At 58.6% G+C, this 19,045-nt stretch overlaps 2 protein-coding genes across 6 annotated transcripts; one reads left to right on the forward strand and one right to left on the reverse strand.

Moving 5' to 3' along the window:
- The first annotated feature begins 288 nt into the window (after positions 1-288).
- CUEDC2 (CUE domain containing 2) lies at positions 289-8,546 on the forward strand. Of its 5 annotated transcripts, none has more exons than XM_038757882.1 (9): positions 289-362; positions 5,312-5,408; positions 5,743-5,994; positions 6,457-6,518; positions 6,709-6,839; positions 7,033-7,206; positions 7,558-7,619; positions 7,768-7,828; positions 8,105-8,546. In XM_038757882.1, the coding sequence occupies exons 2-9, from the start codon at positions 5,335-5,337 to the stop codon at positions 8,249-8,251; spliced, it is 963 nt and encodes a 320-aa protein (XP_038613810.1). In that variant the 5' UTR covers positions 289-362; positions 5,312-5,334; the 3' UTR covers positions 8,252-8,546. The 5 variants fall into 5 exon arrangements, with proteins under 5 accessions (XP_038613810.1, XP_038613812.1, XP_038613811.1 ...); XM_038757884.1 differs by having other exon boundaries at positions 5,851-5,994; XM_038757883.1 differs by lacking the exon at positions 289-362 and adding an exon at positions 2,074-2,136.
- A 420-nt stretch (positions 8,547-8,966) lies between these two features.
- On the reverse strand, positions 8,967-13,421 carry FBXL15 (F-box and leucine rich repeat protein 15). The gene is made up of 3 exons (XM_038758070.1): positions 13,146-13,421; positions 9,968-10,470; positions 8,967-9,673 (listed from the first exon to the last, which is right to left on the reverse strand). The coding sequence occupies exons 1-3, from the start codon at positions 13,407-13,409 to the stop codon at positions 9,484-9,486; spliced, it is 957 nt and encodes a 318-aa protein (XP_038613998.1). The 5' UTR covers positions 13,410-13,421; the 3' UTR covers positions 8,967-9,483.
- Between the last annotated feature and the right edge of the window lie 5,624 nt (positions 13,422-19,045).

Here is a 19,045-nt window from a genome sequence, read left to right on the forward strand (position 1 = left end):
GCCTCGGCCTTCCGCCCACAACGTGGCCCCCGCCTCAGCTGCCCACGACAAAGATGGCTGCCGAGCCATAGCTTCCGCGGCGGGCGAGGCGGCGTCGCCCTTTTCCAAGATGGCTTCCGAGCCATAGCTTCCGCGGCGGGCGAGACACTGTCGCCCTTTGCCAAGATGGCTGCCGCTCCGGGCGCGGAGGCGTCGCCCTTTTCCAAGATGGCTGCCGGGCCGGGCGAGGCGGCGTCGCCCTTTTCCAAGATGGCGGGCCCCCCCGGGGGTCTGGAGGGAGCCGCTCTGGCCCCCGGTTTGCTCTCGGTGGTGTGCGCGTGGGGCTGCCCCGGACGAGCCGGCGCGAGGGCCCGGGAACCCAGGTGACCGCCCCCCCCCCCCCCCCCCCAGTGGAGGGGCTTTGCCCTTAATTAATTAATTAATGATGGCATTTATTAAGCGCTTACTATGTGCAAAGCACTGTTCTAAGCGCTCCGGACTGCCCTCCGCCTGACCAGCCCAGATCAACGCCCCACATCAGGCCTTCTACACTGCGAGCCCGCTGTTGGGTAGGGACCGTCTCTAGATGTTGCCAACTTGGGCTTCCCAAGCGCTTAGTACGGTGCCCTGCATACAGTAAGCGCTCAATCAATACGATTGAATGAATGAATGAATCAGGCCTGACCCCCACACCCTAAACTTCCCTCATCCCCCCCAAAACCCCCTGAACTCTCCTGATCCTCATCTCTGCTCTCCCTCGCCTCTCACACCCTAAGCTTCCCCCATCCCCCCCAAAAACCCTGATTTCTCCCAACCCTCATCCCTGCTCTCCCGTGGCCTGACTCGCAGACCCTAAGCTTCCCCCAGCCCCCCCCGAAAAACCCTCTGAACTCTCCTGACCCTCATCTCTGCTCTCCCTGGCCTGACTCTCACACCCTAAGCTTCCCCCATCCCCCCAAAAACCCTTATTTCTCCCAACCCACATCTCTGCTCTCCCTGGCCTGACTCTCAGCTTCCCCTATCCCCCCAAAAAAACCCTGAACTCTCCTGACCCTCATCTCTGCTCTCCCTGGCTTGACTCTCAGCTTCCCCTATCCCCCCCAAACAACCCTGAACTCTCCTGACCTTCATCTCTGCTCTCCCTGGCCTGACTCTCACACCCTAAGCTCCCCCCATCCCCTGATTTCTCCCAACCCTCATCTCTGCTGTCCCTGGCCCGACTCTCACACCCTAAGCTTCCCCCATCCCCCCCCCCCCCAAAACCCTGAACTCTCCTGACCCTCATCTCTGCTCTCCCTGGCCTGACTTTCACACCCTAAACTTTCCTCATCCCCCCAAAAGCCCCTGAACTCTCCTGATCCTCCTCTCTGCTCTCCCTGGCCTTTCACACCCTAAGCTTCCCCTATAAAAACCCTGATTTCTCCTGATCCTCATCTCTTCTCGCCCTGGCCTGACCCCCGCACCCTAAGCCTCTCCCCAAAACGTGAATTCTCGTGACCCTCTTTTCTTCCCTACTACGGCCTGACTCTCACACCCTAAGCTTCCCCCCTCCCTCCCAAAAAACCCTGAATTCTCCCAACCCTCATCTCTGCTCTCCCTGGCCTAACTCTCACACCCTGAGCTTTCCCACCCACCCCCAAAACCCTGATTTCTCCCGACCCTCATCTCTGCTCACCCTGGCCTGACTCTCACACCCTAAACTTCCCCCATCCCTCCAAAAAACCCTAAACTCTCCTGACCCTCATCTCTGCTTTCCCTGGCCTGACTCATGCCCAGGCCTGATTCCACACCCTAAGCCTCCCCCAACCCCCTAAAAAACCTGAATTCTCCTTTCTCCCCCCCCCACCACAGCCTGATTCCCACCTCACACCCAAGCCTGACCTTCACACCCTAAAACTCCCCCCACCAAAACCCTGAATTCTCCCACTCCTCTTCTCTACCCCACTCCCCCAGACCCCGTTCCTTTTCAGTTCTGGTGTTCTTCTATTCCCTTCCCTCTCCATCTCCCTCCAGCCTCTCCCCCGCCTCTGGATTCCTGTTCACCTCTCCCTGCCGTGTCCCTTTCCCTGGCCCGTCCCTATGTCATGACACTCCGCTGTCCCTGTGTCCACAGTAACTGTGGCTCACGGGCAGCAGCAAAGCTAGCCGTACTAAGAGGTGAGTGCCCTGCAGGTCCTGTAGTCTGCAACAGAGTTGTGGCTCTAGGACCTGACCCCCCCAGCCCAAATCCTGGAGGCCTTTGCAGGCCTTAAGAAAGTATTAGTAGTAACAATATTTATCACTCAAATACTTACAGCGTATCTGGGGACGATCAGTCTACCAGCCCCCGAGGCAGACCCGGGAGGGCTGGGGTGGTGGCGGCCATGCGGGACAGGGTTAATCAGGAGGTCCTGTATGTCACTGGCATTTAGGGAGTGGCAAGAAGCTGCCAAGCCCCATCCCTGCCTTCAGCCTCTGTCAGCTCCCAAGGCCAGCGTGGTGTCTGTGGCCTGCCTAAACCCTCACCCTTCTCCTTCCCAGACATCCCCTGCAGGCTGTGGTAGATACAAGGTAATTTTATCGGCCAGTCCCTGCCCCTCCTAGGGCACATGGTCTAAGAGGGAAAACAAAACTTTTATCCCCATTTTGCACATGAGGCAACTGAGGCACAGAGAGGTTAAGTGACTTACCCAAGGTCACACAGGCAAGGGACAGAGCCCAAACTAGATTCCGGCCTCCTGATCCCTAGCCCAGTGCCCTTTCTGCTAGACCTTAATCTCTGTCCAGCAGCACTGGACACAGCGCCAGCTCCCCTCCCTCCTGTCCTAGACTGACCCCAAGAAGCAGCGTAGCTCAGTGGAAAGAGCCCGGGCTTTGGAGTCAGACGTCATGGGTTCAAATCCCGGCTCCGCCAACTGTCAGCCGTGTGACTCTGGGCAAGTCAATTAACTTCTCTGTGCCTCAGTGACCTCATCTGTAAAATGGGGATTAAAACTGTGAGCCCCCTGTGGGACAACCTGATCAGCTTGTAACCTCCCCAGTGCTTAGAACAGTGCTTTGCACATAGTGCTATTCCTTCCTTCCTTCATTCATTCAATCGTATATGTTGAGCGCTTACTGAGTGCAAAGCACTGTACTAAGTGCTTGGGAGAGTACAGTATAACAATAAACAGACACATTCCCTTCCCACAACGAGCTTACAGTCCAAACATGATCCCATGAACCTGCTTCAACCCCAAAGATGTGGGCTTTCTCAATCCATGGGTCTCTGCCCTGGGACATATAAACCTGTTCTAGGATCTGAATCGACAGATAAAGGGGGAAAACACCTGAAGGAGAGGGCGTCCTTTTTTCCTCCCTGGAAACTGGGTTTCGGCAACATCAACGTATGGGCCCTCCACCCTGGTGAGGGTTGCTAGGCAACTTGCAACAGTCGGAATTTGGGGATAATCCAGCCTCCGGGGTTGATGTGCGTCAGTCCTGGAACTTTCCAGAGGAGCCGTTGTAATTCCGAATGAAATAAATGGCACCGCAGTGTCCCTGGGCGGAGCTAACCCCACCTTGGCCCCCTTCCCTGAGCGAAGACCACAGGAGTGGGGGAAGGGATGGAGTAGAAAAGTAGGGTAAGGCTCAGTTATCGTTGAATCGAGAGCTCTCCAGACAGGGGACTCTCGGTAAATATTGCTACAGGACTGAGTGACTATTCAAAATCAAGGAAAGCTTTCTGGGGCATCAGTGAAGGTTTCCTCAGACCTGCTCTCAAGAGAAATGGATTTTTATCATTACCCAAACCTCTTCTCGGACCAGCTTATCAGACCACAGTCACGGGTCTCAACAGCAAGCCCGCCTGACTAGATCTGCCACCGTGCTTAGCACATTGTCGGCACGCCGACCAAAACCACCGGCCCTCTCTGCCGTCTGCCGCCCAGCCATATCGCACATGCAGCTTCTCGCACTTCTTTTCTCTGCCAAGCATAACTCTCCCTTCGTTCAAAACTGCTAAACACCAATCTGCACAAAACCTTCCCAGAATAACCCCATCTGTCCTTGGTTACCCTTACTCTTCCCAGTCCCCCGATCTCCGCTCTTGTCACTTGTTTCTCTCTCCCCTCAGGCAGTGCTCTGTTTGGGGTCTTGGGTTTATTTTGTGCGTTTTGCTTCTTCCACTTGCACCTCTTTTCTATTTGTGCTTCATATTTAGCTGAATGCTTAGGTATCTGTGGGCAGGAGTCCTGTCTAGTACTATTGCTACTATTAGTAATATTAATTGAGGTATTTATTGAAGAGGTTCCTGTGTGCCAAGCACTGTGCAAAGTGCTGGCGTAGACAATCAGGTTGGATGCAGTCCTTGTCCCAGATGGGGCTCAGGACGCTGTGGGCTTTCACGTCAGGCTAGTGACGGATGGGCTGGCTGGCATTCCTTTTGCCCTAATTTAGAGCTCCACTGGGGCACAGGGGGCTGGGTATGGCCTGTGGTAGCCACGAGGCTACCCCAGACCTAGAGGAATGAGGGGTTCCGGCGTCCACACTGAGGGAAGAGCCCTGGGGAGGAGAGCAAGCGTTGGGAGGAGAATCTGTGGAATAATGCTCTCACCCCGGATCCGGCAAAGACCCTCTGTATGGGGTTGGGCGAGTGGGCAGCCTCCCACCTCCTGCCCATAGCGTGCAGGGGTCTGTGATTCCTAGGTCTCCCCTATCTGCCCAGAAAATGAAGTGGGCTGTGGTCTGGCCCTCGACGCGGGGCAATCCCCGCCCCAGGGAGAGAACAAGGGGCCCCAGTGCCCACAGGATTCCACTGGCATTGAAGCACCAGACCCCGGGACCTTTCCTCTGTTGGCCGTGGGCCCTGCTGCCCCTTTGGTATGCCTTCCAGCTGGCTCGGCACGGGAGGAGCTGCCCCCTCAGCCCACGCCTTAGCCACGCCTTAGCCAGGGCTCAGCGCCCCATGCCCAGCTCTCCTTTCTCCTGGCCGCCACTGGAGACACAAAGCCCCTTTCCGACCTCTTCCCCTTCTTCACTTAAGTCCTGGAAAAGGGCTGGGGTGGGGCCAGAACGGCCTGAGGCCAGAGCCCTCCTGGGTGTCTCAGCCCCAACCTCAGCCCGTGAACCACCGGTGAGGACCCACCCTGAGCGCCTCACCGACAGGGAGGAGAGGCGAAGTGCTGTCCATCTGGAACCGGAGTGAGGGGCTGAGCTATATTTCCAATCCCAGCCAGCTGCCAAGTGGTTTGATGCCAGGGGCTCTGGGTGAGGTTAGGCTGGCAGGCCCCCCCCCCGAACTTCCCGCGTACGGTAGAAGCAGGGGCCGGGGTGGGCTTTGGGAGGATCACGGTCCATTTTCCTTGTGCTCCAGGAGAGAGGAGAGAGCTGGGAGGCATGGAACTGGACAAGATCATCCGAGATGCACTGACCAGCTTTATCCGGGCCCACATCCCGGCGGCTGACTTGAGGTAGGCGATCGCTCTCCTGCCTCCCATTCCCCAGCCTCTCGCTCACCAGGCCTCGGATGTCTGACCGGCGTTCTTTCCTCTTTTGCCAAATCCGCAGTCCGGCGGGAAGGAGGGAGACTGGCCGAGGTCCAGGAGAAATTTATCTTACAAAGTAGTCTTTGGAAGGGGAAGCTGGGGTCCCATTCCCCTCCTAGAGGGACCCAGAGGGGACTGAGCCTCCCTAGGGAGGGTGGAGAAGGCTGGCTGTTGGGAAGGCCGAGGAAGGGAAGACCACGGACCTCCAGTGTTTTCTGAAGACGGGAATGAGGTGGGGGACTGGCTGTCTTCCTCAAAGGAGCACAGAACTGCTTTGCCCTGGTGGAAACATGGGCTCAGTGCCAACGGAAGCTGGAGGAGAGCTGGGGGTCCTTCTGCAGTGGAGGGTCTCCCTGCTTCCCCACAGCGGCATGGATGAGGTTTTCTTCTCTTACATCACTGGGGTCTTGGAAGAGCTGGGCTCCCCAGGTGCGACCGAGGAGAGTTTTGACATGGAAGCCTTCGCCGAGGTGATGGAGGCCTTCGTCCCCGGCTTCGCCGAGATTAACAGGTACGTGACGGGACTGGTTCGAGGGACTGAGCGGGCAGAGCTCCCCGCTCCGGGAAGGCGGTGGGAGGACCAGGCCTGGGCTCCGCCAAGCAACGCCCAGTCCTGGGTTGGTGGGCCAGCGGGGAAAGTTGTCGGTGCCCTTCACTGGATGGGCCCACGATTGCCGGAGGTAACGTCCTGCTGCCCAGAGCCCGGGGCCGGATCCTCAGAGTGGGTGACCGCAGAGTCTCCCCGTCCTACCGCTCGGGCAGGTTTCAGGGGCCGGGGTGTATACTATGCTCCCACTGGACTTCCGAATGGGTCATGCATGGCTGGAGAGGGAGAGACCAAAAGAGGAGGAACAGTTGTCCCCAGGAGCTGTCTGTCTGGGCCACTTCTCCCTCCTCCTGGAAAGCGGACCCGGGTTCCGCCTGGCCCTGGTAGGTGGGATGGCCCCCTCAACTCCGCCTGTTTTCCTCACAGCGGGCAGGTGTGCGACATGATGTTTGTCCTCTCGAGCCAGCTCAGTGACGCACGCAACAAGGGTGAGTTCTCTGGTGGTGGGGTCCCAGGACTATGCCCCCTGCGACCCTGGCCCAGACCCCCGCCCCGAACCTGAGGGCTGGGAGAGGGCATCTCCATCCTCGAGCCTGAGCCTCCAGGGCTGCTCCGCGCTCTGCTTCTCCACCCCCTTATCCGCGCTGCTAGTGAACTTGCCTGCCGTGTCCCTTTAAGAGAACGCTTGTCCCAAGACCCCCGAGGAGGCTGCGCTTGGCAATCCTCCAGCCACGTCGGAGCTGAGCCCAGAGGAGGGGGCCAAGGTGGTGGGGAGGCCTCGGGCACCCGCAGACGGAGCCACGGCTCAGGTAAAGGGCTCGGCGGTGGGCCGCCAGGGCCCGGGGAGACGGGGCGGGGGGATTGCAGGATGGGGCTCTCTATTCTACCCCACTTCAGCCTACCTGCTGTACTTGCACGGGAACCGGGGCAGGAGCGGAAGGGTGGGCAGCCCTACCCAGCCAGAGTGATTCCCTCGCCTCTCGTCCCCCGGGGGCCGAGCAGGAGGCCGGTGGAGAGCTGCAGGACGGAGTGGATCTGCTCCTGGAGATGTTCCCGGCCTGTACCGTGGGACAGGCCCAACGGGCGTTGACCAGGGCCCTGGGTGACCTGGAAGAAGCTGTGCAGCTGCTGGTAGAGGAGGAAGTGGAGCCCCAGGCCTGCAGTGTCAACCCCAAGGTACCGTCCCACTTCCCATCAGCGCCACTGATCCAAAAACATAAGGAAGACCATGAAAATGCTCACCTCCTGGCCCCTTGCCCCAGGCCTGGGCCCTGCCCTGCCAATTATGTCCCAATCCTCAGTAGCACTTGGATCCTTCTCTTGGCAGCAGACGGGAGGCGATGGGATCGAAGAGGGAAAACCACCCAAGCTCACTCCAGGCCCCATCAGCCATCACTTTTGGTGACTCTGGCGGCCAAGTGTGTCTTTGGTTTTTGGCGTTTATTTGGGTGCAGGCACTGGGCCATGGAGGGGAGCCAGCAGGCAGGCTGGCCGGTTAGAAGCTCCCCTCTCCCCTCCCTCTTCTAGGATGGCCCCAAGCTGCAGGGAGCCCCCAGGAAGGAGGACCTGAAGCCCTTCATCTTACAGAAGTGAGTCGTCAGAGGCAACGAGGACCTCGGTTTCTGGGGAGACCAGAGTGGAGGTGGGGAAGAGAGGGAGGGCCAGGTGGAGAGATGGGGAGAGAGGTGAGGGAAACTAGCTGAGCCGTTCTCTCTGACGGTACTGACGGATCGGCAGGTACATGATGGTGGACAGCGAAGATGACCAGAAGACGCACAGGCCTGTGGCCCCAAAGGAGGTGAGGGAGATGATCTTCCAGCGTCGCCTGCTCTGCTCTCCCTTTAGAAACCATTCTCCGCTCTTCTCACAGGCTCAACTGTTCTCTTGACCCAGGGAGTACGGGGGCAAGACAGATCCTTAGGTCCTGGCTCAGTCCTCGGGCCCCGGAAGGGTGGACAAATAGGGGACAGGACGGGAAAGTGGGGTTGGGGGCCGGGGGAGAGGGGGCCTCCATGTTTTCTCCCCTCTGGTGAAGGCTTCCCTCTTGCTCAGCACCACCCCGCTTGATCCCCAGGCCCCGAAGAAACTGATCCGCTACATAGACAACCAGATCGTGAGTACCAAAGGAGAGCGCTACAAAGACATGAGGAAGCCAGAGACGGAGGAGATGAAGAAAACCTACATCAACCTCAAGCCAGCCAGGAAGTACAAGTTCCACTGAATGCTGGCTCCTTGGACCCGTGCTGCAGGAGCGGCGGGGGCCGGGCCGGAGCTCGGACCTGCGACCAGGAGGCGGGTGGCCAGAGCCCACGTCATACTTACTCCACGGACAGGATGCCGGCAGCGGAGGGGAGAGAGATGCCGGGGGGCTGGCCAGGACACGCCGGGCAGCCTCGTCTCCGGACTCCTGGGCCCAGATCCGGGTTCGGGAGTTGGCTCTGCGGCGGTCGGGCACGTTTTAAATCGTATCAGCTGTGAGGTTCCACAGCTGTCCTTAAGTAAAGCAGCTCTACTGAGGTGGTCCCTAGTGATGGTCTTTTGCTGCCGCTTGAAGAAACTTGCTCACGAATGATGGGATTTGGGAGCGGTCCTGCTGTCCTGAATCTGGCACTTCCTCCTCCTCCTCCTCCCTCACCCCACTAGCCTGGGTGAAGCCAGAAGCATGGCTTCCACCGAGAGATGCAGGCGATCCTGCCTGCCAGGAGCAGCTACCTCTGCTCCCTGCTCTGCTCGGGGTTTAGGTCAGAGTCCACCGTCCACACCCTGGCTGTCCCTAGACCAAGGAAAGGGCAGGATCTCAGTACATTTGGGATGCCCTGAGCTCCTTGCGCCGTCCCTCCCCACGCCGTCCCTCCCCACGGGCCCACTGGGTTGGGGTCGCCAGGCAGGGGCCATTTAAGGGCAGCAGGCCCTTGCAGAGAGCAGTCAGGCCAGGGTTGATTCAGCTGCTTTATTTCTCACTCACACATTCCTTGGGGTTGTGGCACACGCGTCGCTCCGTCTCCCGCTGCCCCGCGGGGCCCAGCCCCCCGGATGGAGGCGGAACGGCACAGGCCTTCTTGGGTCACCAAGCAGGGCTCCTCGGGCCTGGGTCCTCAGCCCCGCCGGCCCCTGGACGCCAGGGTGGGCCCCCGAGGAGGAGGAGGGGACAGAACCCAGGCCCTGGGCTGGGACGAAGAGCAGCTGGAGGCTCCCTCGGAAATAGGAGTCCGGTTCCCCAGGAGCCGGGGTTGGGTGGGGTCCCCTGGCTCCTCCCCATCACTGCACACGGATTCTGCTCCCCTCCAAGCTACCATCCCTTGGCAGGGAAGGGACCGGCAGGCAGAAGGGAGATAGAGCCGGCCCCTCCCGAGCTTGGGGAGGACAGCAACCGAGGCTGCCCCTTCCCACCTTTCCTCCTCCTCCTCCGCGGCCTCCTTCCCTCCCTCCCTCCCAACCAAGCGACCAGGCCCTTCAGATCTGCAGGTTGATGAAGGGGGGGATGCCAACAACGTCCTGCAGCAGCACCAGGGCGCGCTGGAGGGGGGGCTCCACGTCGACGTCCACACCGCGCTTGCGCAGGCCGCTCAGGATCGACTCGGCCACGTCGTGACAGTGACGCACCCGCAGCGAGCGCAGCTGGGGACAGTACTCGGCCAGGGTCCTGGGAGCGGGGAGGGAAGCGGAGCCCCCAGCCCGGCTCCAGTGTCACCTTCCCTCCTCCTCGCCCCACAGCCCCCAGTTCCCTGACCACCGGCTGCCCTGGGGCACGCCAGCGGTTGTGGTGGGGGGCTCCCCTCCGGACCCCCCGCTTCCTCCTGCAGGGGACAACCCTGCCCGGCTCCTCCCTTGTCTTCCCTCGGCTCCACCTCCCTCCAACCGCCGCGGGGCCCTGCCTTCGCTCCCCGACCCCCACCCCCCGGCTCTTCCCCCACCCTTGGTGAAGCCGCCCGGTTACCTGATGGCCTCGCTCTTGACCCTCAGGCAGCCCGTAAGGTCCAGGTGCTCCAGCCGAGGGCAGCCCTTGGCCACCTCTTCCACGGAGGCGTCGCCCACGTTGGTGTTGACGGCCAGCGAGAGGGAGCGGAGCCGGGAGCCTCGGCGCGCCAGGTAGCAGATGGCCTCATCCTTGAGCTGGCGGCAGGCGGTGAGGTCCAGGGCCTCGAGAGCCCGGCAGTGATCGGCCAGGCTGCGCAGGGCCAGGCCGTCCACCCACTCGCAGTGGGCCAGGGAGAGGTGGCGCAGGCGGGGGCAGCTCAGGGAGATGGCCACCAGCGTCTGGCGGCTCAGCTGCCCGCAGCCGCCCAGTCCGACGTGCTGCAGGTGGTGGTTCTGCCCGATGACGGGCAGCAAGTCCTGGTCCGTCAGCCAGTCCCGGCAACTTTCAAGCGCCAGGTGCTGCAGCACCTCTGTGTCCCGCAGCAGCTGCTGGAAGGCTATTTTGGGGACCTGAGGGCCCACCTGGGGACCACGGGAGGAGAGGAAAGGGAAGCGGGGTTAGGCCCGGGCACCCTGCTGCCCAATTCCCCTCCAGGCCTTCCCATCTTTCCCCCTCCCCAAGCTGCAGTCCGGCCGGGGCGCCCGTGGGGCCGGAGAGGCCATCCCTCCGCCTACCGAGCGCCGGACCAGACCGCCCGGGGCCCCGGAGGAAAATCAGATCCGCCTTGACGGCTGGAGGCCCCAAGGAGGACACCTCCCCTCCCCTATTTTTCAACCCCTCGGGCCCAGCCGGGGCCGGACGGGTTTGGCACGGCGAGGAGGGTGAGCCCATGGGTGGCTGGGGATCGTCTCTATCTGTTGCCGAATTGTACCTTCCAAGCAGTTAGTCCAGTGCTCTGCACGCAGTAAGCGCTCAATAAATTCATTCATTCAATTGTATTTATTGAGCGCTTACTGTGTGCACAGCACTGTACTAAGCGCTTGGGAAGTACAAGTTGGCAACATCTAGAGACGGTCCCTACCCAACAGCGGGCTCACGGTCTAGAAGGGGGAGACGGACAACAAAACAAATTAACAAAATAAAATAAATAGAATATGTACAGAGTAATAAATACGTACAAACATATATACAGGTAATGGGAGGGGAAGGAGGTAAGGCAAGGGGGAGAGGAAGGTGAGGGGGAGAAGAAGGAGGGGGCTCAGTGTGGGAAGACCTCCTAGAGGAGGTGAGCTCTCAGCATTCATTCAATCGTATTTATTGAGCGCTTACTGTGTACAGAGCACTGCACTAAGCGCCTGGGAAGTCCAAGTTGGCAACATCTAGAGACGGTCCCTACCCAACACCGGGCTCACAGTCTAGAAGGGCTCAGTAGGGCTTTGAAGGGAGGGTCATTCACTCATTCATGCATTCAATCGTATTTATTGAGTGCTTACTGTGTGCAGAGCACTGGACTAAGCGCTTGGGAAGTTCAAGTTGGCAACATATAGAGACGGTCCCTACCCAACAGCGGGCTCACAGTCTAGAAGGGCTCAGTAGGGCTCAGTAGGGCTTTGAAGGGAGGAAGAGGGTCATACATTCATTCATTCATTCAATCGTATTTATTGAGAGCTTACTGTATGCAGAGCACTGCACTAAGCACTTGGGAAGTCCAAGTTGGCAACATCTAGAGACGGTCCCTACCCAACAGCGGGCTCACAGTCTAGAAGGGCTCAGTAGGGCTTGGAGGGGAGGAAGACGGTCATTCATTCATTCATTCAATTGTATTTATTGAGCGCTTACTGTGTGCAGAGCACTGCACTAAGCGCTTGGGAAGTCCAAGTTGGCAACATCTAGAGACGGCCCCTACCCAACAGCGGGCTCACAGTCTAGAAGGGCTCAGTAGGGCTTGGAGGGGAGGAAGACGGTCATTCATTCATTCATTCAATTGTATTTATTGAGCGCTTACTGTGTGCAGAGCACTGCACTAAGCGCTTGGGAAGTCCAAGTTGGCAACATCTAGAGACGGCCCCTACCCAACAGCGGGCTCACAGTCTAGAAGGGCTCAGTAGGGCTTTGAAGGGAGGAAGAGGGTCATTCATTCATTCAATCGTATTTATTGAGCACTTACGGTGTGCAGAGCACTGGACTAAGTGCTTGGGAAGTCCAAGTTGGCAACATATAGAGACAGTCCCTATCCATTCATTCATATTTATTGAGCGCTTACTGTGTACAGAGCACTGCACTACGCGCTTGGGAAGTCCAAGTTGGCAACATCTAGAGACGGCCCCTACCCAACAGCGGGCTCACAGTCTAGAAGGGCTCAGTAGGGCTTGGAGGGGAGGAAGAGGGTCATTCATTCATTCAATCGTATTTATTGAGCTCTTACAGTGTGCAGAGCACTGGACTAAGCGCTTGGGAAGTCCAAGTTGGCAACATATAGAGACAGTCCCTATCCATTCATTCATATTTATTGAGCGCTTACTGTGTGCAGAGCACTGCACTAAGCGCTTGGGAAGTCCAAGTTGGCAACATCTAGAGATGGCCCCTACCCAAAAGCGGGCTCCCAGTCTAGAAGGGCTCAGTAGGGCTTGGAGGGGAGGAAGAGGGTCATTCATTCATTCATTCAATCGTATTTATTGAGCGCTTACTGTGTGCAGAGCACTGCACTGAGCGCTTGGGAAGTCCAAGTTGGCAACATAGAGAGACAGTCCCTACCCAACAGTGGGCTCACAGTCTGGAAGGGGGAGACAGAGAACAAAATCAATCATTATCAATCGTATTTATTGAGCGCTTACTGTGTGCAGAGCACTGTACTAAGCGCTTGGGAAGTCCAAGTTGGCAACATCTAGAGACGGTCCCTACCCAACAGTGGGCTCACAGTCTGGAAGGGGGAGACGGAGAACAAAATCAATCAATCAGTCGTATTTACTGAGCGCTTACTGTGTGCAGAGCACTGGACTGAGCGCTTGGGAAGTCCAAGTTGGCAACATCTAGAGACGGTCCCTACCCAACAGTGGGCTCACAGTCTGGAAGGGGGAGACGGAGAACAAAATCAATCAATCAATCGTATTTACGGAGCGCTTACTGTGTGCAGAGCACTGTACTAAGCGCTTGGGAAGTCCAAGTTGGCACCATGTAGAGCCGGTCCCTCCCCAACAGCGGGCTCCCAGCGTAGAAGGGCTGAGCAGGGCTCGGCGGGGAGGCAGAGGGTCCCCACCTGGGCGGAGTCGAAGCGCCTTAGGTTGGCCACATGCAGGCGGACGAGGGCCCGGAAGCCCTTGCTGACCCGCTGCAGGGCGAGCAGCTGTCTCGGGGGCAGCCGGCTGAGGACGTGGGGCAGCAGGACGTCCTCCCAAGGCAGGTCCAGCAGCCCAGACGGGCGGGCCCTGCCCGCCTTCCCCCTTGGCCTGGGCTCGGCGCTCTCCGCCCGGCGCTGCGCCCGCCCCGCTCCGGACGGGCCCTGCCCGCCGCACGCCTCCATCGGCGGCGCACGGACCGCGCCTGCGCACCACGGACGGGCGCCCCCCCCACCCAGCGGACCGCGCCTGCGCACCACGGACGGGCGCCCCCCCCCAAGCCCAGAGGAGCGCGCCTGCGCACCACGGACGGGCGCCCCCCCCCCAAGCCCAGAGGAGCGCGCCTGCGCACCACGGATGGGCGCCCCCCCCCCCCCACACGCCCAGCGGAGCGCGCCTGCGCACCACGGACGGGCGCCCCCCTCCCCACACGCCCAGCGGAGCGCGCCTACGCACCACGGACGGGCGCCCCGCCCGCCCAGCGGAGCGCGCCTGCGCACCACGGACGGGCGCCCCCCCCTCCAACGGAGCGCGCCTGCGCACCACGGTTGGGCGCCCCCCACGCCCAGCGGAGCGCGCCTGCGCACCACAACAGGGCGCCCCCCACGCCCAGCGGAGCGCGCCTGCGCACCACAGCCGGGCGCCCCCCCCCCCAGCGGAGCGCGCCTGCGCACCACGGTCGGGCGCCCCCTCCCACGCCCAGCGGAGCGCGCCTGCGCACCACGGACGGGCGCCCCTTCCCAACGCCTGCGCACGGACCACCCCTCCCACCCAGCCCCGCCCAGACCCACTCAATCAATCAATCAATCAATCAATCAATCAATCAATCGTATTTATTGAGCGCTTACTGTGTGCACAGCACTCTACTAAGCGCTTGGGAAGCACAAGTTGGCAACATGTAGAGACAGTCCCTACCCAACAGTGGGCTCACATAATAATAATAATAATAGCATTTATTAAGCACTTACTATGTGCAAAGCACTGTTCTAAGCGCTGGGGGGGATACAAGGTGATCAGGTTGCCCCACGGGGGGCTCACAGTCAATCCCCATTTTACAGATGAGGTAACTGAGGCACAGAGAAGTGAAGTGACTTGCCCAAGGTCCCACAGCTGGCAATTGGCGGAGCCAGGATTTGAACCCATGACCACTGACTCCAAAGCCCGTGCTCTTTCCATTGAGACACACTGCTTCTATTATTATACTTATTCTATTATTATTATCTATTATTTAAATAAATAAATAGAGTAATAAATATATACAAATATATATATATATATATACATATATACAGGTGCTGTGGGGAAGGGAAGGAGGTAATATGGGGGATGGAGAGGGGGACGAGGGGGAAAGGAAGGAAGGGGCTCAGTCTGGGAAGGCCTCCTGGAGGAGGTGAGCTCTCAGTAGGGCCTTGAAGGGAGGATGAGAGCTAGCTTGGCAGAGGGAGGGCATTCCAGGCCCCGGGGGATGACGAGGGCCGGGGATCGCCGGCGGGACAAACATATTAACAAAATAAAATAAATAGAATAGATATGTACAAGTAAAATAAATAAAGTAATAAATATGTACAAACATATATACATATATACAGCTGCTGTGGGGAAGGGAAGGAGGTAAGACGGGGGGTGGAGAGGGGGACGAGGGGGAGGAAGGAGGGGGCTCAGTCTGGGAAGGCCACCTGGAAGAGGTGAGCTCTCAGTTGGGCCTTGAATCAATCAATCAATCAATCATATTTATTGAGCGCTTACTGTGTGCAGAGCACTGGACTAAGCGCTTGGAAAGTCCAAGTTGGCGACATATAGAGACAGTCCCTACCCAACAGTGGGCACACAGTCTAGAAGGGGGAGACAGAGAACAAAACCAAACATATTAACAAAATAAAATACATAGAATAGATATGTACAAGTAAAATAAAAATTGAGTAATAAATATATACAAACATATATACATATATACAGGTGCTGTGGGGAAGGGAAGGAGGTAAGATGGGGCACTCAATCGAGCGCCGCCCCCCGAGCTCCGATCACCCGATTCATTCACTCTTTCTCACTCAATCGTATTTCTTGAGCGCTGACTGTGTGCAGAGCACTGCACTGAGCGCTTGGGGAGTACAAGTTGGCAACATCTTGAGACAGCGCTTAGAACAGTGCTTTGCACATAGTAAGCGCTTAATAAATGTCATTATTATTATTCATTCAATCGTATTTATTGAGCTCTGACTGTGTGCAGAGCACTGGACTGAGCGCTTGGGAAGTACAAGTTGGCAACATATAGAGACGGTCCCTACCCAACAGCAGGCTTACAGTCTAGAAGCGCTTACTGTGTGCAGAGCACTGGACTGAGCGCTTGGGAAGTACAAGTTGGCAACATATAGAGACGCTCCCTACCCAACAGCACGCTCACAGTCTAGAAGGGGGAGACAGAGAACAAAACAAAACATATTAACAAAATAAAATAAATAGAATAAATATGTACAAGTAAAATAAATAGAGTAATAAATATGTACAAATATATATACATATATACAGGTGCGGTGGGGAGGGGAAGGAGGCAAGGTGGGGGGGATGGGGAGGGGGAGGAGGGGGAGAGGAAGGAAGGGGCTCAGTTTGGGAAGGCCTCCATTGAGCGCTGCCTCCCGAGCTCCGATCCCCCGATAATAAAGATGACATTTATTAAGCTCTTACTATGCGCAGAGCACTGTTCTAAGCGCCGGGGAGGATAGAAGTTGATCAGGTTGTCCCACGAGGGGCTCACAGTCTTCATCCCCGTTTTACAGAGGAGGGAACTGAGGCCCAGAGAAGTGAAGTGACTTATAATGGCATTTATTAAGCGCTTACTATGTGCAGAGCACTGTTCTAAGCGCTGGGGAGGTTACAAGGTGTTCAGGTTGTTCCACGGGGGGCTCACAGTCTTCATCCCAATTTTGCAGAGGAGGGAACTGAGGCCCAGAGAAGTGAAGTGACTTGCCCAAAGTCACACAGCTGACAATTGGCGGAGCCGGGCTTTGAACCCAAGACCTCTGACTCCCAAGCCCGGGCTCTTTCCACTGAGCCACGCTGCTTCTCTCAGTCACACAGTTGACAAGCGGCGGAGTCGGGATTTGAACCCACGACCTCTGACTCCCAAGCCCGGGCTCTTTCCACTGAGCCACACTGCTTCTCGATCCATCGGGCAGCACGCGAGGCCCGACACGGAGCCATTCTGAGCCCGCCAGGGGCTCTGGACCCTAGGCCTTTTCCCTCCTCCTCCTCTTCCTCCTCTTCTTCTTTCTTCCTCTTCTTTCGTTCATGCATTCAATCGCATTTATTGAGCGCTTACTGTGTGCAGAGCACTGGACTAAGCGCTTGGGAAGTACAAGTCGGCAACAGATAGATACAGTCCCCGCCCACAACGGGCTCGCGGGCTAGAAGGGGGAGACAGGCAACAAAACAAAACAAGTAGACAGGTGTCAAAACCGTCAGAATAAATACAATTACAGCTATATGCGCATCATTAATAAAATATAGTAAATATGTACAAATAATGTTCTTCCTCTTATTTTTCTTTTTCTTTTTCTTCTTCCTCTTCTTCTTCTTCCTCCATCACAGGACCCCGGGGTCGGGGAGAAGCCGAGGGATCTCGGCCCCCTCAGTGACTTTCCCGTCCGCACCCGCCGCTGGAGGGGCGCGGCTGCTATGTCATATTTATTACTCTATTTTATTAATGATGTATATTAATCTATTATTCTTTTTATGTCTTTTGATGACATTGACACTTGTCTACTTGTTTTGTTTTTTCGTCTGTCTTCCGCCTCTAGATAGTGAGCCCGTTGTAGGGTAGGGACTGTCTCTGTTGCCGAATTGTACTTTCCAAGCGCTTAGTCCAGTGCTCTGCACACAGTGGGCGCTCAATAAATCCGATTGAATGAAGGAATGAATGAAAGGGATTGTCTGTCTTTATTGCCGTATTGTACTTTCCAAGCGCTTAGTCCAGTGCTCTGCACACAGTGGGCGCTCAATAAATCCAATTGAATGAAGGAATGAATGAAAGGGATTGTCTGTCTTTATTGCCGCATTGCACTTTCCAAGCGCTTAGTCCAGTGCTCTGCACACAGTGGGCGCTCAATAAATACGATTGAATGAATGAATGAAAGGGATTGTCTGTCTTTATTGCCGTATTGTACTTTCCAAGCGCTTAGTCCAGTGCTCTGCACACAGTAAGCGCTCAATACATGAATAAATGAATGAATGTGTGTGTACAAGCTACACAGCTCGGAGTGTCCCTTGCAGCGGGCCCGGTGGGGGCCCCTCCCTCCCTCTCCTCCTCCCTCTCCTCCTCCCTCTCCTCCTCCCCCTCCTCCTCCCCCTCCCCCTCCTCCTCCCCCTCCCTCATCCCTCATCCTCCTCTTCCTCCTCCTCCCTCCTCCTCTTCCTCCTCCTCCTCCTCTTCCTCCTCCTCTTCCTCCTTCTCCTCCCTCCTTCTCCTCCTCCCTCTCCTCCTCCCTCTCCTCCTCCCTCCTCCTCCCCCTCCTCCTCCTCTTCCTCCTCCTCCTCCTCCTCTTCCTCCTCCTCCTCCTCCTCCTCTTCCTCCTCCTCTTCCTCCATCTCCTCCCTCCTTCTCCTCCTCCCTCTCCTCCTCCCTCTCCTCCTCCCCCTCCTCCCTCCTCCTCCCCCTCCTCCTCCTCTTCCTCCTCCTCCTCCTCCTCCTCTTCCTCCTCCTCCTCCTCCTCCTCTTCCTCCTCCTCTTCCTCCATCTCCTCCCTCCTTCTCCTCCTCCCTCTCTTCCTCCCTCTCCTCCTCCCCCTCCTCCCTCCTCCTCCCGCTCCTCCTCCCTCCTCCCTCATCCTCCTCCCTCCACCTCTTACTCCTCCTCCTCCTCCCCCCTCCTCCCCCTCCTCCCTCCTCCTCCCTCTTTCCTCCTCCTCCCTCCTCCTCCTCCCCCCTCGTCCTCCCCCTCCTTCCTCCTCCCTCCTCCCCCTCCTCCCTCCTCCTCCTCCCCCCTCCCCCCTCTGTTGGGGGGGGGGGGGGTCCCGCCACCGCGCCTGCGCACCCGGGCGGGCGGGCGGGCGGCGGAGCTGTCCCTTCAGCACCCGGCGGAGCCCGCGCGCGCGCGCCCCCGACGCCGACGAGCCCGGCGCGCGCCCCCGGCCTCTCCATCCCTCTTGCGGAGGGCGGTTGCCACGGCGACGCGGGCCCGCGCTCCCTCAGCCTAGCCCCCCCCCGGCCGAGCGGGCCCCCCGCGGGAGAGCGGAGGGGGCGGGCGGGCGGGTGGGCGGGGGCCGCCTGGCCCGGGACCCGGCCGCCCCGCGGCCCGACGAGGGACGGACCAGGGACAGGAGGAGGAGGAGGAGGAGGAGGAGGAGGAGGAGGAGGAGGAGGCGGAGGAGGAGGAGGCGGAGGCGGAGGCAGCGCCCACCGGGGACGGGCACAGGCCAGGGCCCAAACCCATTCCTGCCCCCGACCCCCCTCCCCCAGAACCCCCTAGGTCCCCCTCCTCTCGGGACCCCATTTCCTGCCCCTGCCCGCTCCCCCAGAACCTCTTAGATCCCCCTCCTCTCGGGACCCCATTTCCTGCCCCTGCCCTCCCCCACAACCCCTTAGGCCCCCCTCCTCACAGACCCCCATTTCCTGCCCCTGCCCTCTCCCACAACCCCTTAGGTCCCCCTCCTCTCGGGACCCCATTTCCTACCCCTGCCCGCTCCCCCAGAACCCCTTAGGTCCCCTTCCTCACAGACCCCCATTTCCTGCCCCTGCCCTCCCCCAGAACCCCTTAGGTCCCCCTCCTCTCGGGACCCCATTTCCTACCCCTGCCCGCTCCCCCAGAACCCCTTAGGTCCCCTTCCTC

This window comes from Tachyglossus aculeatus, chromosome 16 (genome assembly GCF_015852505.1).
Source record: "Tachyglossus aculeatus isolate mTacAcu1 chromosome 16, mTacAcu1.pri, whole genome shotgun sequence".
Taxonomy (NCBI): domain Eukaryota; kingdom Metazoa; phylum Chordata; class Mammalia; order Monotremata; family Tachyglossidae; genus Tachyglossus; species Tachyglossus aculeatus.